This window comes from Aulonocara sp. 'chitande type north' Nkhata Bay, linkage group LG6 (assembly GCF_057382095.1).
Source record: "Aulonocara sp. 'chitande type north' Nkhata Bay isolate Kocher_YH1m ecotype deep benthic linkage group LG6, A_spYH_male_GT1.1, whole genome shotgun sequence".
In the NCBI taxonomy this organism is placed as follows: domain Eukaryota; kingdom Metazoa; phylum Chordata; class Actinopteri; order Cichliformes; family Cichlidae; genus Aulonocara; species Aulonocara sp. 'chitande type north' Nkhata Bay.
The window spans coordinates 11,205,505-11,226,742 of NC_141349.1; the positions used below are offsets into that span (position 1 = coordinate 11,205,505).

Sequence of the window (21,238 nt, forward strand, 5' to 3'; positions counted from 1 at the left end):
AATAACTCAGCTCTTCATCGTGTTTCTAAGGCAGAGGTCAGACATCCTTCAGAAGATGCTCATTTGTGTCAGATTTTAGTCATAGGTAAAGGTATGACTGTAGACTTAAATTTAGAACTTAACATGATTTCTCTAAAATGTTCAAGTAAAACTTGAAGAATAATTTTTGAAACTATTAAAATCCAAATCTCAAAGTGTTTGGGTTGCTTTTAATACAAATTTTGTAGCATAAAATAAGGTTCGTGTTTGACTAATTTAGTTGGCAGGAGGTGTTAATCAGTTTACCGGAAAATCAATTTCTACAGAAAAGTGAAGTGAAATGTGGATCCTTCAGGTTTGAACTGCACAGGTTGGAAACCACAGGTAAAATGCTGTAATGAACACAGATCAGAGGAGATTGTTGAGAAGTGGAACAAAGCTCAACAGATGACAGATTAATTTGTTTAGACAACAATCAATACAAAATCAGACGAGTGGAACAAGCAGCTCACGGGCATCCTGAAAGCTGAGCTGGCCGTGGCCACAAAAGCCCGGACTGGACTCGGCTCAGGACCTTGATGCTCAAAGCGGCTTTAGGCAGAGCAGATCCACCTTTTTGGTCCAGAGTTAAACATCTCAACAATACCAGATGCAGAAAAGATTTTTTTTTTTTTTAGACATTCATGATCACTGGAGTATGAAGCTTGAGAAGCTGGGTGATGACCTTTCCTCTAAATTGATACACAAGCAGGAAAAAATGTTCTAATTTTCTAAAAAATTGTAAGTAACAGACAAAGTAGCTCCATTGTTTGAGTGTCAATAATCTGTCTGCACTGAAATAAACAACTAATTTAAATAGATTTTAATCACAAAAGTGCTGCACACACATTATGGAACAGTCTGGGTAAGAAGTCAAAGCAGGAAACATAATAAGTCCTGCGTGATTGGTCTTTATCTTTGTTAGTCTGAACTATGAGCCTGAAGGCAGAACAGTGAACTTTGTACTGTACTCCTTGCCCTGCACAGGAACTTAGATTATTTCCCATTTTTAGTTTTTATTTACAGATGTGTCGTCTCATTTCCTCACCGTGGGACTATTTCCAGCTCGTGTTTGTTCCGACTTTATCAGACTGTTTATCTTCCTAAATAAATGCACAACCTCCACTTTTAATTAAATATTTGGATTGGACGTGGATCTTTAACATGTCACCAGGTGAAGGACTGGTGACATCCTTCAGAAGATGCTCATTTGTGTCAGATTTTAGTCATAGGTAAAGTTATGACTGTAGACTGACGGGTAAATCAACAGGGATCAATACCCTGCTCCTCTTTTTTCCAATACAAGTTCCTCTATCAAATCATTTTTTGACACTTGAGTCAGCAGTCCAAGCAGAGATGACCAGAAGTTCCTTTTCCCACTTAAGTGGTATTTATGGTCACACAAATGCGTCTGACAACAGACAGGCAGCGAATACTGGGATACCAGTTATAATTCTGACTTTGAAGTGAAGCCACTTTTTGTTTTGGCTGTTTTTAATCAGTTCCAGTCGTGTTTAACCCCCATTTAGATTTACTTTCCCAAACTTTGTGGCACTAATGATTCTGTGTCCAGGTTTAAAACACCTGCTCTTTGAATTTGTACAGAAATTCTAGTTTAAGTCTGAGTTTTGTGCTGCTTTGGAGTATTAGTTGTTTTATATTACCTGAGTCCTGAGTAAAGTGTGGTATAAATGCAGGCATGGTCTCAGTGTTTTCTTCAGTGTTCTGGCTGATGTTATTGAAGCCACAGTGAGCATTTTTGTCCGTTCACCAGTGTGGCGGTATTTGAAAAATATACATCACGGGTGAAATGAAGATGGTTAAACTGTTACATCGCAGCTTTAATTTGAATGAACGTGTTTGTCTGTCTGCAGGCTTCTCAGCCAGACGAGCTGACCATCGAGGAGCAGGAAATCTTGGAGGTCATCGATGATGGCGACATGGAGGACTGGGTCAAGGTACAAAAATAACACAAACACAGTTATGTAGCAGATGCACTCTCATGTTTGAGGGTTGGTTGTTTTGTGTATTAGTTCACTCTCTGGCTCTTAGACTGTTTGACAAACATTTAGTTTCAGTTTTTATAAGACCTCGCACCGGTACAGACTATCTACTGGACGTTTTAGTGTTTCTCTGGGATCAGTTGAACTGATGTGGCTTCAGGAATTAGAATAATTCAACTAAAATGCCTGCGGTGCATTGAGGCAGGTCAGGTTGGCCTGGGTGGTAGAAGCTCTGCTGAACATACAGACAAATCAAAAAATGTACAAATACACAGTTCTCTGCTTCTTTTTTGGCCCCGCAGCCATAAAGGGCTGATGGGAGATTCTCGTCACCCAGCCGGGCAGGCAGGTGAGCGGGCATGGCACCCAAGTTTGTGAATGCAATAATTCATGAATGAGGCAGTTTTTAAATTCATACCTTAAGTGCAGCTACTGAAAATCTGGGCCAAATCCTGATTGATGGTGATCCAATCCTGCCTCAGCAGCGCTCCGGTTTGATCACAGTTTGTCAGCTTCTGCTTTTTAACAGCGGTTCGTGGACTCTTGATCAGTTTGAGATCTGCGGAGTGACCTGGTCATGGATATAAAATGTTAATTTGATGATCTCCCAGCTACTTAGTTATCATTTTCACTTTGTTTGTCACAGACTGTTACAAAGTTGCTCCTGGACCTTTGGGAGAAAATTTGAGAAGTCTTTGAGGACATTTTTCGGGTGGTCAGTGGTGTCTACTTAAATGTAGAAATGTCAGCTGTGGATGCTCCCATCATTGTGTGAAGTCATTCTTTTATAAACGCCTCTGCAGAGCTGCTGGTGTGTAGTCATTGTGTACTTTGTGTGTGGTTGTTTTCAGATCATTTCCCTGAAGGAACATTGTGCATTGTTGCTGTTTTACTTTTGTTTATTGTGTAAGTCTGGCTTTCCTGTGAGCCATTGTGCAAATGTTCCACGTGTTGAGCCAATATTTTATGTGTATTTACTTAGGTGATTATCTTTTCATATACAGATATAGTGTTTTAATGGGGTATTTATTTTAATGAATATAATCATACATAAAAATGTGAGCAATATCATTTATATAGATCTGTTTTAGTGCTGTGATTCCCCACAGCATGCCCCAACAGAGATCCCAATACCTCTGAGTGTTTTCAATCTGAATGAAAATAAGTAAGCAGCGGCAGGGAAATCAAGCTTCATGAATTCAGCAGAGGCTTGTTTAGGATTTTAGATTTCTCGTTAATTCAGGAAGAGAGAACAAAAGCTCTCCTATTATTCTCTTTGTGGCTGTTATTAAATTCTGGCGACGATGCAGTGATATTGTTACAGCCCTACTCTTTACATCTGACTTTATTTTTTCTCATTAGGAGTTTTCCTGTTGAAACATTTTTGGCTGTTGTCATCGTCTGTGTGCATTGTCTGTGTTTCCAGGCCAGAAACCGTAGCGGACAGGTGGGCTACGTCCCGGAGAAATACCTGCAGCTGCCCTCCTCCAACAGCCTGCTGAGCATGCTGCAGTCGCTGGCCGCGCTGGACGCCCAATCCCAGTCCTCCAGCAACTCCACCGAACCTGAAACCGAACTCCCAACCGGCTCCGTCAACGGAGACTCGAGGAGTGAGATCCGCCTCCACCAGATAATATCGGAGTTTTGATTTCCTGCTTTGTTTAATACCCTCGTTGCCACTGTCTGTGTTGCAGTTTCATTCGCAAAGGCTTTGTACGACTACGCGGACAAACGGAAGATGAGCTGTCGTTCCCAGAAGGCGCCATCATCCCCATCCTGAGCAGAGAGACCCACGAGGACGATGGCTTCTGGGAGGGCGAGTTTAACGGCGTTGTTGGTGTAAGAGTTCAAATAATAGTTTGCAAAAGCTTGTGACTGCAAAATTGTGTCTGCCTAAGGGACAGTTTGTTCCAGGAGATAAGCGAGAGTTAGAAGATTAATAGGAAGCACCTGGCCTCCAGACGGAGAAGATGTCCTTTTAAATGTGTCCAAAGTCGTCAACAGAACATTTGTGGTTTTGAAACTTATGCCTGTGTTGTATCTGCTTGACGCATGAGGGTGCGTCATAAAAGTAAACCCTGATGGTATAAAACAACTGCTTGTGTATCATTGGGCGGAGATCGATGCTGTCTGTGGGCAGTGTTCATCTCCCCACGCACGTGTTCATTAAAATCATTGTTTGACCGAAGCTCTTCTGGACCATTATTGTTTTGTGCTCACCCTCAATATTTGAACTCGTAACAAACAGCAATAACAGCAAAACATGTAATGGACGTGCTGGTCCACTAGACAACATCATGTTGATGTAAAGCTTTGGGTCTCTTATGCAAAGTAAAGAGGCTGAAATAAGGTGTCCATGAGTATCAGTTTTCAACATTCAGTATTAAGAGACAAAGACTGTACGGGTTGGGCCAGTCGTCAAGTCCTGGAGCAAAGTGAGCCTGCAAATCAATAAGATGCAAATCAGTTTATACCTTTCATATAATGTTTGAATTTGTTTATTCTGAGTTTTATTGTTCAGTTAGTTTCCACAGTTCATATATCATGTGTAATTTTTCATTAGTTTTAGTGTTTGTTTGTATTTTATTCTATTCTTGATGGTTGTGTTGACAGATTTGTCCAAATTTAAAGCTATAGATGTGAACTTTTGGTTCCTTTATTATTACCTGTATAATTAGTTTCAGTCTTTGTGAAGTGGGGAAGGAGGACCCAAAAGCAGGACTCGTGCGATGGAGAGTGCTCTTTATTTACAGTGGAGTAAATAAGACAACACAATAATCCCTTGAGCTCCCTCGACTCCTGTGTCATGTCTTCACCCAAAACTCCGTGCTCTCTGCTCCGTGGCTGCTGTCCACCTGTGCTCCACTCTCCTCCTCCTGGGAAAAAAAACAACAGAGGCAGCCGTCAGGACACCATGCCGCCTAATCAACAAAAAACAGTCCCAGTCTAAATAATCTAAAAGACCAACCACGGCTCCAGTGATGGCAACACACAGTTCTAGTGACCAACCCAGTGGGCGGCACTCGAGACAAAGCAGTTCAGGTGGCCTGCACACATTTAGTATCAGGCTTTACAAAAAAAAGTATCAACTATGTTAGGATCCATGTTCATCATGTGTGATGTGTGTTTACATTTGAAGGTGTTTGTGGATTTGTCACCTCTCTTCAAGGTGTGGTTTGTGTTTGATGCTGAAAGAGATAAAGACTGCTGATTGGCTGAAGTAGGGTTCAATAAAAATTGTTTGGTTGTTGTTTTGGGCACTGCTCAGGTCCACATTAAATAAACTGCTGCTCATGTGTGTTTGTAGGTTCTCAGTCATCCAGGTCATGGTTGTCTAAGGAGCCTGGAAAGAAAGCGACTTTACTTCTTTAAGGTTCTGGATGATGTTTAACTTCTGATCCAAGAAGCTTCTTCAGTTGATGTGCTTCCTTTGCTCATTTTCCACCTCTGCACAGTTTCGTTTGATGACAATGCAGTGCAGTTCTCCCAAACATACAACAGAGGGCGCTATGCACATTCACTGAAGTGCAGAAAAATACAAGTGGAGGAGGAAACAAACAGCAGCATCAAGAGAGAAAACTGAAGTGTTCAAAGCGAGTTACTTTAGTCTCTTATTGTAATATTAATCGACATCTAAACATCACGTTGATGCTTCATGTTTGACTTCCGTGTCCTTTTACTGCTCAGTTGGAAAATATTGATGCAATTTAAAAGAAGAGGAGAAGAGTAATTTCTCTGTACTACTTCAAAAGTAATTTGAAAGCACTGCCTCATATGGAAAATGAATCATGATGAAATCCTGAAACAAATAGTGTTTGTGAATATGAAGAGTTTAGTTTTCATTTTGGTCTTAGAAGTATAAAAATGCAGGACTGAAGACAAGATGGAAATGATGTGTTATGAGAAATAAAACACATATGTCACTATGTACTATAATTTTATTTTGTTTATTTTTTGTTCTTGTAGGTTTTTTGCTTTAGTGTAAATTTTGAAAGCACTGCTTTTAGTTTGAAAATTGGATTCAGTGTTTAGAGTTCGGACAAAACAATGGACGGTTTCAAGAAATGTATTTTATCAACAAAACTTATTTTGATGGTTACTGTATTTATTCTAATGCCCTCAGTGCAGTGATTGAAAAAAAGTTCATCTGACACCAATGAGCCAACAGCCTCCACGTAAACATTTCTTTTTTTCTTTCTTTTTTTTAAACAGGGTTTAATCAGCGCTGACATACAGACATTTATGCGCTGGGTATAACAGACATGCTTACCGTGTGAAAGGACCGCGGATGTCTTGGAGCAGAGAAACATGCTGTATTGTTGTTTTTCTTTATTGCATAAGCAGCGCCCGACTGTCAGAAACGCTCTGTGCGGGTAGCTCCAACGCACCTGCAGGCATCCATTTGAAAGAAAGGTGTCGCTGCGGCTAGGCTCTCGGGATAGTCAGACTTTTATTTATATTTGCGGCATTCTGGTGCGTTAAAACTAGCAGCCTCTGTGTCCCGCTTGGATCACCATTCTGAAAATTCAGATATTTAAATAAAATGATGAATCGGCGAGTGATGAGGAGCCACGTAGATCCTGAAATGAGGTTTGATTAAATTAAACTCTTATGAACAGTGATGATGCGTTCCAAACAAACGATGCTTTCTACATGGCCAAATTGTGTGCAAACTACCTCACAGCGCTGTGTCCGGGGTCCGAAAAAAAAAGTTAAAACGATATACCTTGCAAAAGTTGTGAAGTGCTGAGGAAAATACTGTGTGTCTGATGGGGTGTTTTTATATAGGTGGACTTGGTTTCAGTTGACCTCTGACATGGAGAGATGAAAAGAGCAGTTTGTAAAGAAAAAAGAATTTATGAATGTACTCTCCAATAAAGGTTATGTAGTTGATGAAAAGTGGGTTAGATTAAATGTTTACATTTCTTGTGCATGAAGTAAACTATAATATTTATATGTAAAATTCCACACCTACACCTGTGCGCCCTCACACTGCAGCACATTTTACTCCCCTGGTTACAGAAACCGTTCTATATTTTGTCACAGCTGCAAAAGAAGCTCCACTCAAAGAAACTCAAAGATGATGGAGAGGAAGAGATTTCAGAACATGAGGCAGGAAGGTGGGGAGAGAGTGAGGCGGTATGGCACACAGGAAACGGTCGAGGGCAGACTCAAACCCAAGCTCCTGCAGTGGGAACTCTAACGTTTAGTACATGTGTCCCCACTCAGCCAGGTGAGATATAGCGGAACCATCAATTCAGAGTCTGACAGTAAGGGTGAAGACGAGCCTGACTGTTGGTCTGCTCCAAAACAAGCCCATAAGCAAGCTTTGAAATAATATGTTACAAAATTGTGAAACTGCGACATGAAATTTGATTTGAAAATGAAATTCATCCTGATCAGGAGCTGTTATGATCTAAATGGTGTTCTAGATCCAGTAAGCATTCATTCAACTTGTCTGCAGCAAAATTAAAAATAAGTTACCACAAGTTGTTTTTTAATTTGGTAAATAATTGATAAAATGTTAAAAGTACTGGTTGTGTTTGACCTCATCACCAGGATGAGTTGGAAATACCTCAAATTCCCTCAGGTGGCCTTTTGCTGGTTGGATTGCCACTACAGTCTGTAAACTGTAGAGGTAATTTTGTGAGCTCATTGGATGAGCAGTTTCTGAAATACTCAGACCAGCCCATCTGGCACCAACAACCACGCAATCTCTTTCCCCCATTCTGATACTTGCTTTGACCTTCAGCAGGTCATCATGAACATGTCTGTATGCTTAAATACTTTAATTTGCTGACGTCTGATTGGTTCACTAGACATTTGTGTTTAACGAGCAGGTGAACAGGTGTACCTGGCAAAGTGTGTGTAACCCTCAGTGTTACTGACATGTTCCACACTGATGCACAACAATACTCTGTGCCCCACACTGTTTTATTAAGTATGTCTAATCACTGTGGACATTACATGTACCTTCTTAAAGGAGAGGTCAAAGGTCAGTTACCTTTATAGGTTCCTGCTATATGTTGTGACATATACACAGCACAGTTGTAGGAATGATAGTTTCTAAGTTCTAAAGCTTTTTGTCAATTTTCAACCAATAAATCATAAAGTTGACCTCGAAGACCACAAGTTTGAATGGATTGTTAACATGACCCCACTCTACAGCACTGCAACATTTTAACATGAGTTATTTAAGACTTTCCAGGTATCCTGGTTACAGAAAAAGATTGATGAGCAGAAAAAAAGAAACAAACTTTAATTGTTTCTGATTAGAAGCTGTACAATCCGGACTGACTTTAACAAATGTGCTATAGGCTCAGCTGGAAAATAGTGAGCTTTACAAGACTGATTTTGTTCCAAAGGCTTTCACAGACCTCAACCAATCCTAAGGCTAATTAGCACGGCTAGAATTTTAAAAACATTTGTTAAATGTTGTCATTGCTAACATATACCTGTTTTAGAGCATGGTGAGTAGCGAGAATGCAAAGTTATTGTTACCTCTAAAAAGAAAAATGTGAAGATGTGATGTTAGCATGAGCTATATAGTATCTCCAAAAGTTGATTCTGTTCATCTGGACTTTACGTTTTGTGGGATAAACGTTTCGTCACTCATCCAATTGACTTCTTCAGTCTCAGCTGACTGCAGGTTTCCCCAATCTTACAGGGAGTGCAGAATTATTAGGCAAATGAGTATTTTGTCCACATCATCCTCTTCATGCATGTTGTCTTACTCCAAGCTGTATAGGCTCGAAAGCCTACTACCAATTAAGCATATTAGGTGATGTGCATCTCTGTAATGAGAAGGGGTGTGGTCTAATGACATCAACACCCTATATCAGGTGTGCATAATTATTAGGCAACGTCCTTTCCTTTGGCAAAATGGGTCAAAAGAAGGACTTGACAGGCTCAGAAAAGTCCAAAATAGTGAGATATCTTGCAGAGGGATGCAGCAGTCTCAAAATTGCAAAGCTTCTGAAGCGTGATCATCGAACAATCAAGCGTTTCATTCAAAGTAGTCAACAGGGTCGCAAGAAGCGTGTGGAAAAACCAAGGCGCAAAATAACTGCCCATGAACTGAGAAAAGTCAAGCGTGCAGCTGCCAAGATGCCACTTGCCACCAGTTTGGCCATATTTCAGAGCTGCAACATCACTGGAGTGCCCAAAAGCACAAGGTGTGCAATACTCAGAGACATGGCCAAGGTAAGAAAGGCTGAAAGACGACCACCACTGAACAAGACACACAAGCTGAAACGTCAAGACTGGGCCAAGAAATATCTCAAGACTGATTTTTCTAAGGTTTTATGGACTGATGAAATGAGAGTGAGTCTTGATGGGCCAGATGGATGGGCCCGTGGCTGGATTGGTAAAGGGCAGAGAGCTCCAGTCCGACTCAAACGCCAGCAAGGTGGAGGTGGAGTACTGGTTTGGGCTGGTATCATCAAAGATGAGCTTGTGGGGCCTTTTCGGGTTGAGGATGGAGTCAAGCTCAACTCCCAGTCCTACTGCCAGTTTCTGGAAGACACCTTCTTCAAGCAGTGGTACAGGAAGAAGTCTGCATCCTTCAAGAAAAACATGATTTTCATGCAGGACAATGCTCCATCACACGCGTCCAAGTACTCCACAGCGTGGCTGGCAAGAAAGGGTATAAAAGAAGAAAAACTAATGACATGGCCTCCTTGTTCACCTGATCTGAACCCCATTGAGAACCTGTGGTCCATCATCAAATGTGAGATTTACAAGGAGGGAAAACAGTACACCTCTCTGAACAGTGTCTGGGAGGCTGTGGTTGCTGCTGCACGCAATGTTGATGGTGAACAGATCAAAACACTGACAGAATCCATGGATGGCAGGCTTTTGAGTGTCCTTGCAAAGAAAGGTGGCTATATTGGTCGCTGATTTGTTTTTGTTTTTGAATGTCAGAAATGTATATTTGTGAATGTGGAAATGTTATATTGGTGTCACTGGTAAAAATAAATAATTGAAATGGGTATATATTTGTTTTTTGTTAAGTTGCCTAATAATTATGCACAGTAATAGTCACCTGCACACACAGATATCCCCCTAAAATAGCTAAAACTAAAAACTACTTCCAAAAACATTCAGCTTTGATGTTAATGAGTTTTTTGGGTTCATTGAGAACATGGTTGTTGTTCAATAATAAAATTATTCCTCAAAAATACAACTTGCCTAATAATTCTGCACTCCCTGTATGAACAGTGCATGTATATGGTTACCTGTCCCCTTGCAAAACTTTGCTAGACCCGTCCCTGCACAGTTACCAGCTGTCAGTAGAAAAGGATCCTGATGTTATTTGTCTCTTAGAAACAGTTCATAACTTCCCTTCAACTCATCCATGTCACCTAAAAGGTAAACCTGTTTCTCCATCACCTGTTCAGCTCTGATGATTCAGTAAGGACATCTGCTGGTTTCATCTTCACGTTTCCCTCTCACCACATATCCAAACCGATATCAATGACCAGCAGCTGTTACAGCTGTGGCTCCAGCCAACATCAGCTGATACTAGAAAGCAATATTAAATTAATTCTAGCAGCAGCTGATCAAGCTTTAACCTGCTGCTGTTGTTTAGAGCGACCACCGCTGGTTTCCTCTTTCTGGCTCGAAATGTGTGATAAACAAACAAGAGAAAAGCAGGCAGAGCTGTGTTCAGTTTAAGAGAGAGGTTTTTGATACCTGAGAAGGAGTGCAGCAGCTCCATGGTGTCTGTGGCACAAGCAAGGTAACCATCAAGCTCAACTGCACTTTGCAGCCTTCTGGAGATTGGTCTGGAGAAGAATTCATCTTCATCAGATGACTCTCTTTGCTGATCCTCACTCTCATGCTCTGTCGTTTAGTATTCAGGACAGACCATCAATAACTTACAATGTATTAGGTGAAATACTCACTTAAGCATCTGTTCAAATGTAAAAATACACAAAAATGGGATCACATGAATCCTTACCAGCCTCTGTTACATCTGCTCTGTCAGTCCAGGAAGTCTTGAACTTGGATAAGAGGACTGCAGCTGCAGCCAACTCTGGATCCTCCATCATCGCTCCAAAACGCTTTTGAAGGCCATTTTGCAGGGCTCTGATGAGTGGCACGCATGTCTTGCTTGATGTCTCCAGCCTGCTAAGTTTGGACAGTAGTTGTTGGATTACTGGCAGGAGCCATCCCATAAAGGAAGTGGACTCAGACTGAAGAATGTTTGAAGCTTTCACCAGTGGCTTCATGGTGGTACAGTACTCCCTAAGGAATGCAACTTCTGCAGGACTCAACCTGTAAGACACAACAACAAAACCCACCATGACTATAATAGGGATCTTCTGATTTAATATTAAGAGTCTGCTCACGTTTTTAAACATCCATTAAGGAAAATTCACAAAATTTGCAACCATATTGGTAGGTGTCCAATTTTACTCACATTTTCACCTTGAACTCCTCACAAATGCTCCTGATGGCATTTTCAATCGGGCTCTGGTACATGTCAGCTGAGAGCTGGAAGATTCATTTGAGATGCAGCTCAGCACTGTGTTCAAATTTTGTTTTTTATATAGGCCAGCTGATTGTAGGCCTGTGAGTTTTAAATGACTACAAATTTAATTTATTGTAATGACGGTGGTTATCCAAATAATAAGCTAAAACATTCCTACGAATTTAGCTGTTCAGTGGTGACGCACGAATCCTACTTCCGGGTCTAAAGTAGTCTGCGTTTAATATGGCTTTTGTGTTGTTAACATGTTTAATGTTATGTATTTTCTTCTATTTGATCTCAAAAAGCTCCTAAAACAGTCAGTGATCACTGTTGACCTCCCTCGGCTTTTATTACCGCTAATCATTTATTTAAGCTCAGTTTTTAAAACCTTAGTATGTAACTACAGCCCAGCCCATGCAGCAGTATATGAATGACTAACCTCGTATTGTCATTCAGTCTGACATAAAATGCTTTTCTCTCATCCTCTGCTCAAACTAACAGATGTAGGTCTGTTGCTTTAACACTGGGTGTCTATTACATTCCTAATGTTATTTTAAAAATTGTTTCCTCACAGGGCGTCTTGACTATGTGGTTGAACGCCCTGCAGAAGAAGGCCTTCCTGAAGTCATCAGGATCCTGGATGACAGTCTCCAGAGCTCCACCTCTTCTGGTGAAGGTCAGGACGCTGATACCCAGCGTATCAGCGAAGGTGAGTATGGTGAGTATTTTATCCCTCTCTCACCCTCACCCTCTTCTGATGAAGCACCAGATGCTGATGACGGTGAACAGCAAGGTGAGTATGGTAGGTATTTTATCCCTCTCTCACCCTCACCCTCTTCTCATGAAGCACCAGATGCAGATGACGGTGAACAGCAAGGTGAGTATGGTGAGTACCCCCCCTACCTACCTGTAGACGATGAAGAGTTTAGTGAACAGACTGACAATTCATCTGACTGGAACGACTCAGAAGAGTGGGGGGATTGGCTTAGCGATGACTCTGGGTATGACACCATGGATGAGAGAGATGATTCCCCTCTCATCCGGGAGCACCCTCCAGAGCCGTTTTGGCACGATTGGCAACGTCCTATTGCTCCAGGTGCTGCCCCCATCACCATGCCGCCTTTCGGCCAGGCCAATGCCCCACTCTTCCCTCGAGTTGTTGCCCCAGTTGGTGATCCGCCAGCTGCTCCTCCCTCAGCTGCTCCCTCTGCTGCTCCCTCTGCTGCTCCTTCCTCAGCTGCTCCTCCCTCAGCTGCTCCCTCTGCTGCTTCTTCCTCAGCTGCTCCCTCTGTTGCTCTCTCTGCTGCTCCCTCTGCTGCTCCTTCCTCAGCTGCTCCCTCTGCTGCTCCTCCCTCAGCTGCTCCTTCTGCTGCTTCTTCCTCTGCTGCTCTCTCTGCTGCTTCTTCCTCAGCTGCTCCTCCCTCAGCTGCTCCCTCTGCTGCTTCTTCCTCAGCTGATCTCTCTGCTGCTCCTTCCTCAGAAAAGAGAAGCAGAGAAGACATCTGCACCGAAGAGGTAAGTGCAAAGAGGTGCAAGGTGAGTGACCAGTTTGATGCCCCTTCAACATCCTCAGGTAGTTTTGGAGTCAGATGTTTCTGGGAGAGGCTTTTTAACCTTTCCCTTGATGACAGTGACTCTGATTAGTTTATGTTAGAATGTGTTTTTAAACTTTGCCTTTGTGTTTTTACAGATATAAGAACATCTGACTTGCACATGTGAAATGTATTGTTTTTTTTTCTTGAATAATATATGTTTTTCCCAAGCCCTAATTCACCATGCAGGACAAAGGTAAGTCTGTACTTAATCTCAACACAAATAAGTAGAAAAGGTTTAAAAATGATGCAGTGAACTGACTGTAGTCTCTTGTTTTTACATAAGGTATAGCCTGTGGCTAAGAATTCAACACTTCAGACACTCAACATCCAAGATGGAGCAAACACCCCACCCAGAAGACAGCCTTACCCCGACCAACCCGATGAGAAGGATGGATGACCAAGTGAAAAACGGGAGAGTGGTGCTGTGTTCCAACTATGTAAGTTATCACCTCACATTGACAACAAACTGTATTGAAGACAAAATTCTTCCAATAGTTGGTATAAATCATCATCCTATGTCAGCAGCACTGTAGGTTTAGCTTTATTTATATTTTTCATGTGTATACGTTGGGTTTAAAATTGCTTTTTAACAACATACTGCAGCTACCAACAATGAAAATGCTGTTTTGTGTTAAAATGACGTCTTTCTTGTGTTATTACTTTGCAGGGAAGCTGAGAGTGGACAGAGCTGCACAGAGGACCAAAGATCCACTCTCAGCACTTCATACCTGACTGGCCACCCCGCCTGCACAGAGGGAGTTGTGAACATGCACTTCTGTGTTGGTGGGTTTAGGATCCTCCTCACACTCACACTGATGAAGACTGTCACTGGAAGATGTCTCCATTGCATCAGCAGGACGTAAGCATTTGTAAAATATTACAGTTTGTGATGTTTTATACATATTTTTATTGCATCATTTAAAACTATGAGATATAAAATAAACCAATTTTCATAACATTTTCTGTGTATTTAGTTGTTTTCTTAATAAGTTATTTGGAACATCATTGCAACCTGTCAGCTTTTTATTGAGGATTTAGAAAGTTGCTGGTGGCCCGAGTGTGTAGAGTGGGGTGTTGTTTTTGTCACATGGTGAAAGTGACCTCATGGGGAGCAAAGAGAACAACTGAACAATTTGGGGATTCACAGACTTTCGTAATCGCTAAAAACAATTAATAAAAATTGTTCTGTGTGAACTAAAAGCTCAAATATAAACCATCCTGACACTGACACAAATGATCTGCTGTTTATAAGCAGGACAGTGTTTTCATGAGCCTGGATGAAGCTAATTTGCATGAGTTTAACCTGCTGGTCAAAAACTTGCATGACTCTGATATCACTCTAACTTTCTTCTGTTTATTTATTCATTTTTGCTAATTGTAGTAGATTAATATGTTCACCAACTGATTGTTGGCCTGAATGTTTGAATGTTTGCAGTTTCAGGTCCTACTGATCAGTTTTAAGTATTGTAGAAAGTGAGCAGCAATTGAATCAAGTCCTGGGATGAAATGGGACAAAAGGGTAATGTGACAGCCACATTAGTTCCCTTCCCTCGTTTAACAATGTGTAAGCAGACTGCTTTAACCTGCAATTTACTGCATGTTGTTAGGCTGCATGGTACAACCACAGTCTGCTAACCACCCGTGGTGATCGAAGGTTTTGAGGTCTTGCTTGAGCTACTGATGAAGTTTTATCAAAGCTTGTTAAGTTTCCCAACCACATTTTATCCTGATGGTCCAAGGCTTACATCTTTATGCTCACAGACGTACTTCTGTAATTAATCAGTGACCGATTTATTACTTTAAGTTACAGTGTGAGGGGCATTAATGAACATAAATCAGATTTAACTGGATTATGTGTTTAGGTCAAGAGACACAGACCTTCATCTTTAAGAGGCTCTTCTTGAATGTCTAATCACGATGTTTGTGTTTGTCTGCAGCATCACTGCAGCAGAGAGGGTATAACACAAGGCCACAGTCATGTGGTATTCTGTCCTGCTATTAAGTGAATAAAATACTGAAAAAAACATCTAGACACTAAATACAGTCACTGTCCACTTCATTAGTTACACCTGCCAGTACTGTTTTGGACCTTCTTTCACCTTCAGAACTGCCTTAATTCTTTGTGGCACAGATTCAACAAAGACCTGGAAACATTCCTCACAGATTTAGTTTCATATTGATATGATAGCATCACACAGTTGCTTCAGGTTTGTCGGCTGTGCATCCATGTTGCAAATCTTCTGATCCACCACATGCCAAAGATAATCTGCTGGATTGACATCCGTTATGAGTATACTGTGGTCATAAAACGATGGACATGGTCAGCAGCACAGCTCAGAGAGCTTGTACCTCTGGAAAGGCCACCTGAAGTTTTCACCAGCGAGTTAGAAAAGAACAGAGGGTTCCTCAAACAGTGTTTCCTAGTGTTTCATCAACAAAGTAGAACTTATTCTTCAGACTGTGCAAAATTTGCTTTCATGGTTATCCTGCTGCGAGGGTGAGCTCTGAGATGGGCCGAAGCCATGCTGAAACCAAACCCAAATTTCATTGCAAAGTGTTTATGACAAAGGATTTAGCTGATGCTGCGGGCAATAGGCTGTTTACCCTTAACCAAAGTGAGAGGAGGTTTAGCTCTTTATCTCACACCTCATCGTCCTTATGACTGCTCCATTGACTCGCTTACTGGTCCTCCTTCACCTTCCAGTAATCAGTATAATTTTTAAACCCAAATGGGTCGTTTCGGTTATTTGAAAATAGCATTTTCAGCAAACACACCAGGAGTCTTTCAGGCCCTAGTCAATGACATCCTTTGTGACTTCATCATCCACATTTTCTTTATTTCAACAATATTCTTAACTTCTCCCAGTTGTTTTATACCTGTCAAGTCCTTCTCAAATGTCTCCTAGAAAAAAACATCTCAATTTAAAAGGTGAGAAATGTGAATTTCATGTTGATTCAGTGTCATTCCTGGGCTTTATTGTTGAAAAAGGTCATTTAAGAGAACACTCAAAGTGGTTGAATGGGCAGTTCCCTCAAACAGGAAGCAGCTTCAACAATTGCTGTTTTGCTGACTTTTACTACCTTTTATGATTTCAGAAAAATAGCTCTATTGTTATCATATTCAAATTTTATTTGTCACACACACAACCATACACTGTATGACATGAGGTGAAATGCTTGTAGCTGTGCAATGCAATGCCCGACCATTAAATGACAGTGGTTTTACAGTATTTACAATTTACAGGTTATTACAAAATTTACAGATTTTACTTAGAAATTTACAGTAAAAATGTGCAAATAGCAGAAAGAGATTATAAATTATAGGACGTGTGCATGAAGAAAAACCAGAGTGCGTGTGGTGATGTGATGTGTGTGAGAGTCCAGTCCTACACCTGGTTCAGGGCCCGAATATCCACATTTTCTTTATTTCAACAATATTCTTAACTTCTCCCAGTTGTTTTATACCTGTCAAGTCCTTCTCAAATGTCTCCTAGAAAAAAACATCTCAATTTAAAAGGTGAGAAATGTATGGAAGCCCGTTTCCGCCACTAAAAAAAAAAAAAAAAAAGCTAGTATCCATAACTCGAAATTTCGAGTTATTTTCTCAAAATTTCGAGAAATATAACTCGAAATTTCGAGTTAGCTCTGCCAATCAAAAATATACGTGAATGCGGTCGCTTTCTTGTTACCCGGAAGCATATTACGCAGGACCGCGCACTCAAAAACGGATCCCAAAAAATTAAAGTATGTTTGCTGATAGTAACACCATGTGATTCAGCTAATAACACAGGGATTTCATCATTTGTGAAGCCAGGCTGAAAACACTCAGCAATCTGTGCATTCACGACTGGATGTAATACCGGTAGCTTAGCTGTAGCATTTGTAGCTGAGGGCTTCAGCTTCCGGGTAACATGGAAATGACGTCATTCACGTAGATTACTGATTGGCAGCACTAACTCGAAATTTCGAGTTGCTTTTCTCAAAATTTTGAGTTAATATGTCGAAATTTCGAGAAAATAACTCGAAATTTTGAGTTATGGATCCTTTTTTTTTTTTTTTGTGGCGGAAACGGGCTTCCATAGAATGTGAATTTCTTAGAGCAGATTTTAAATAAATGGAGACAAAAGAGGCTGGCTGAAGTGAATAACTAAATCACTTTGGAGGTCACACTCTTGATGCGGTCTGTCTTCAGTGATCGAGGCCTGTGCCTTGTTGAACCTCTGTGCACATCTGTCTGTGGAGGCGGGATCAGGGAAAAGAAGTTGCTACATGAAATTAGGATCTTCAGCTGGACTAATGCTGAGTGTAGCTGAATGTATGGGCATCTTTCAGGACTGTACAAATCCACAAATATGGATTATTTATAAACAGCTTAGTGTTTATACATAAAGGAACCAAAAGTTCACATCTATAGCTTTAAATTTGGACAAATCTGTCAACACAACCATCATGAATAGAATAAAATACAAACAAACACTGAAACTAATGAAAAATTATACATGATATATGAACTGTGGAACCTAACTGAAAAATAAAATTCAGAATAAACAAACTCACACATTATATGAAAGGTATAAACTGATTTGCAGGCTCACTATGCTGCACTGCCCCCGTGTGGTCACAACGAAACACAACAGCTTCTCATTTTCTTTTCCTCACTAGGCGCTGCTGAAAGTGTAATTTGAATTATCCCTTCACTAAAAACAAAAAACTAAAATACAAATAATCACATTTCATCATTCTTAATGATCTCATTATCAGTTTCTATTATCCATCTACATTCTTACTGACTCGTCTCACATCCACCCTCTCTACTCAGCATCCTCCAGTTTTTATTTTTCTTTCCTTCCAGAAGAATCAGTCAATATAATCTGTCATCACCAATAAAATCCTGAAAGTTTATATAAGAAGGACTTAGAAAATATCTTGTGTAGTATTTTGCAAGACAATCCAGCAGTTTTTAAATGATGAATTCATTTATTAATGGAATAAAGTTATCCAAACGTGCCTGGCCTACTATGAGAAAGAGACTCAGGTTAACTGGCTTATTGTCAGCGGCCACTTTAGCTGGTTGTTGTAAAATCTGTGGGGAGCAGAAAACATCAGCCGTTAATCAGTCTTTCATTTTATTAAAATGAAACAGTTGATTTCTCAGTGCCACAGACACTATCATACTGTACAGGCACTCATAATAAGGCTTCAGTTCTCTGAGATCTGAGAGGAGACGGTTTGTATGAACTAAACCACGAGAAACAAAGTTTATCTGGACAAACTGACAGACAAAAGATTAACAAGCAACCTGACAATTAATAACAATATGAGACAATATAAGTTCTAGTCACTTGTTTTCTTTATTATATATTTAAAAAGAGGAGATGTTGAGTAATACATTCTTACATTTATGCAGCACTATGATCACACCAAAACGCAACAGGTTCTGAACATTGATCATTTCCTGAACTTTGACCTCAGTACTTGTTGCTGAAAGTAATCTTAAAGTACTTTTTTATCATCATGTCAGGGAAGCTTTGAATCAAGTTTACAAATACAAAAAATATATAAAACTATCAATTGACTAACTAACTAAACAGACTTTTCTTCCCTGGCTGATGTTATTTTCAGTAAAACATTAACCAACACTTGTTACCTGTTATTACAGGTTATACAGCTGTTATACAGTTTTACAGATGTTAGGATTTTGCATCTTAATAAAAACATTCTAGTGTAATTTGTGTAATACATCATTGGTATTTACCTCATTTTAAAGCCTGACAAGGACTAGATTATATGATTTACATCCTGATATGTTAAATTCTAGAAACCTGTCCTTAGTTAAATGCAGGAGTGAAGTAAATGTACAGATTTATTCCACCACTGTCAGCATCTCAGAGACACAGCAACATTAACTGTTAAAGGAAAAATCTTCTTTTCCCCCACTGTCTGTGAAATCTATGATCTGTCCCTGTGTCTTTGTAAACGTGACTCTACAGAGAGGCAGGGAGAGTATGTGGTGTGTGTTTAATGCTCACACACTAGCTGTAGACTCTCCACTAAAGCTTGTGTAGCTGACAGTGATGGGATTTCCGGCTCTTTTTAGAGAACCGGCTCTTTCGGTTCGGCTCACTAAAAAGAGCCGGCTCTTTCGGCTCCAAAAAGGCTCTTCAGGTTGTTTTGTTGCTTTAATTAATTTATTATTAACAACAATATAAAATTATGCACAAAAGGAATTACTAATGTAAAAAAAAAAGTGGTTTTATTTTTATATGTTTATATATAAATATATGCGGTGGCCCCCAGAGACAAAACACGTACAAACTCCAAACACATTTCTAGCATGAACTGAACTTCCAAAACAGAGCTACCTAGATCACTTAAATTACACAATTGAAAGCATGAAACCATATGTGTATTGTTTGTGTATTTATACACAAGCATTCATAGTCAAATAATTTTTTAAAAAAAAGTTCATTTACCTGTTACTACCACACACCAAATCCGGTCGTTGGTACTTGCTGGCTTGTGTAGCCACTAGGTAACAAAAGTTCAACACTGCGCCCTAGCATCCTGGAGCACTTCTGTTGTGTTTTGTACGTGTTTTGAGTTTTTATGTGCTTCGGAGTTTGTACGTGTTTTTACGTGTTTTGGAGTTTTTACGTGTTTTTTAGTTTTTACATGCTTTGGAGTTTGTACGTGATTTGGAGTTTGTACGTGTTTTTACGTGTTTTGGAGTTTTTACGTGTTTTGGAGTTTGTACGTGTTTTTACATGTTTTGGAGTTTGTACGTGTTTTTACGTGTTTTGGAGTTTTTGCATGTTTTGGAGTTTGTACGTGATTTGGAGTTTGTACGTGTTTTGGAGTTTGTATGTGCTTTGTCTATAGGGGCCACCGTAAATATACTTTTATTTATTCACTCCACATAAAATGTAATAAATAAATCATATAATACAAAAACCAACTATTCACATTTAAACTTTTAACTATTTAAATTTTCAGCTTTTTCCTTTTACAAATTTAAAGTGAAACAACACAAAACACTGCAAGCCACAACACAATTAAATATAAATTATAATATGAAAACAAAAAGAAGATGCACATTCTCTGTCATATGGACCTGCATGAATAAACTTTCCGAATCCTTTATCATCTGCAACTGAAAATAGTTGTGGATGATTACTATACCTTTCTAATGTGATGTTGTTGTCCCTGGCTCTCTTTCTCTCTCTCTCCCTCTGGCTCTGTTCGTGTGCTACTGAGTGTAACTACCGCCCCTCCCCCCTCTGCCCAGCGTAAAGCACAAGGCTCGCGTGCTGAGTGAAGCGGAAAAAAAGTGCGAGAGAGAGAGAGGGTGAGAGAAGAAAAAAAAATACAACCCACGTGACGGCTCGCAATAAGGAGCCGGCTCGCGTCGTTCACGTCTAAGAGCCATTTCGTTCGCGAACGACCCATCACTAGATCACACGAAGCCCTGTTTAACATCTCGTTTAGAAGTACTGTTAGTTTTTCAAAGAGTAGCAGGATTGTGGGGTTGCAAATTTTAAAGGCTTTGCAGAATTTCTTCAGGCCGGAAAGATGTTGGTTTAGGCTTTTGGAACACAATTTAAACAAAAACACACAATTTACAGGAGATGATGTGAAGTGTGATGCCAACAGTTTTATTGAACATACAACTTAATCAGAAACTTAAAAGAAAGGAAAGACCTCTAGCGTGTTCGCCTTAAGCACATGCAGGCCAAAAGCCAACAAAAATGAATAAAGATGAAGACTCTCGGGGCACTTCTGAGCTCCTTTAATGGAGAGGAGCTCCTCCTCCTTTATTATATAATTATCCATATTTTATCTTTAAACTGATTTAATTCCATCTTAAACTAGATTGATTTCCCCAATTTTGTCAAAATCATTTTCTTAAAAACATTTATCTATTAAATGTGTTTATTAATGTGCCACTTTGACCAGTCTATCAATTTGCACAACTTTGCATTCCTCTATGATATTCAACATTTGTCTTGCATAACTTTCTGGACTTTCTTTCAATTACCTTTTCATTGTTCTTTTTTTGGGGGGGGGGGCACAAGGTCAGCCCATAGGGTCAGGAATAATGACTGTTATGCCAACCTTATAGTAAGAAGCAATTAATACTACAGATATTT

General features: G+C 40.1%; 1 protein-coding gene across 1 annotated transcript; it reads left to right on the top strand.

The window, feature by feature from the left end:
- Positions 1 to 11,963: 11,963 nt before the first annotated feature.
- On the top strand, positions 11,964 to 13,425 carry LOC147327295 (uncharacterized). Its single transcript, XM_086297387.1, has 2 exons — positions 11,964 to 12,003; positions 12,071 to 13,425. The coding sequence occupies exons 1-2, from the start codon at positions 11,964 to 11,966 to the stop codon at positions 13,138 to 13,140; spliced, it is 1,110 nt and encodes a 369-aa protein (XP_086153513.1). The 3' UTR covers positions 13,141 to 13,425.
- Positions 13,426 to 21,238: the final 7,813 nt, after the last annotated feature.

Bases quoted from the DNA above. Each gene is read 5' to 3' on its own strand.
- LOC147327295 (XM_086297387.1), top strand. From the start codon at position 11,964: ATGCTTTTCTCTCATCCTCTGCTCAAACTAACAGATGTAG. The intron at 12,004-12,070 runs GTCTGTTGCTTT...GTTTCCTCACAG, and splicing joins GCTCAAACTAACAGATGTAG to GGCGTCTTGACTATGTGGTT.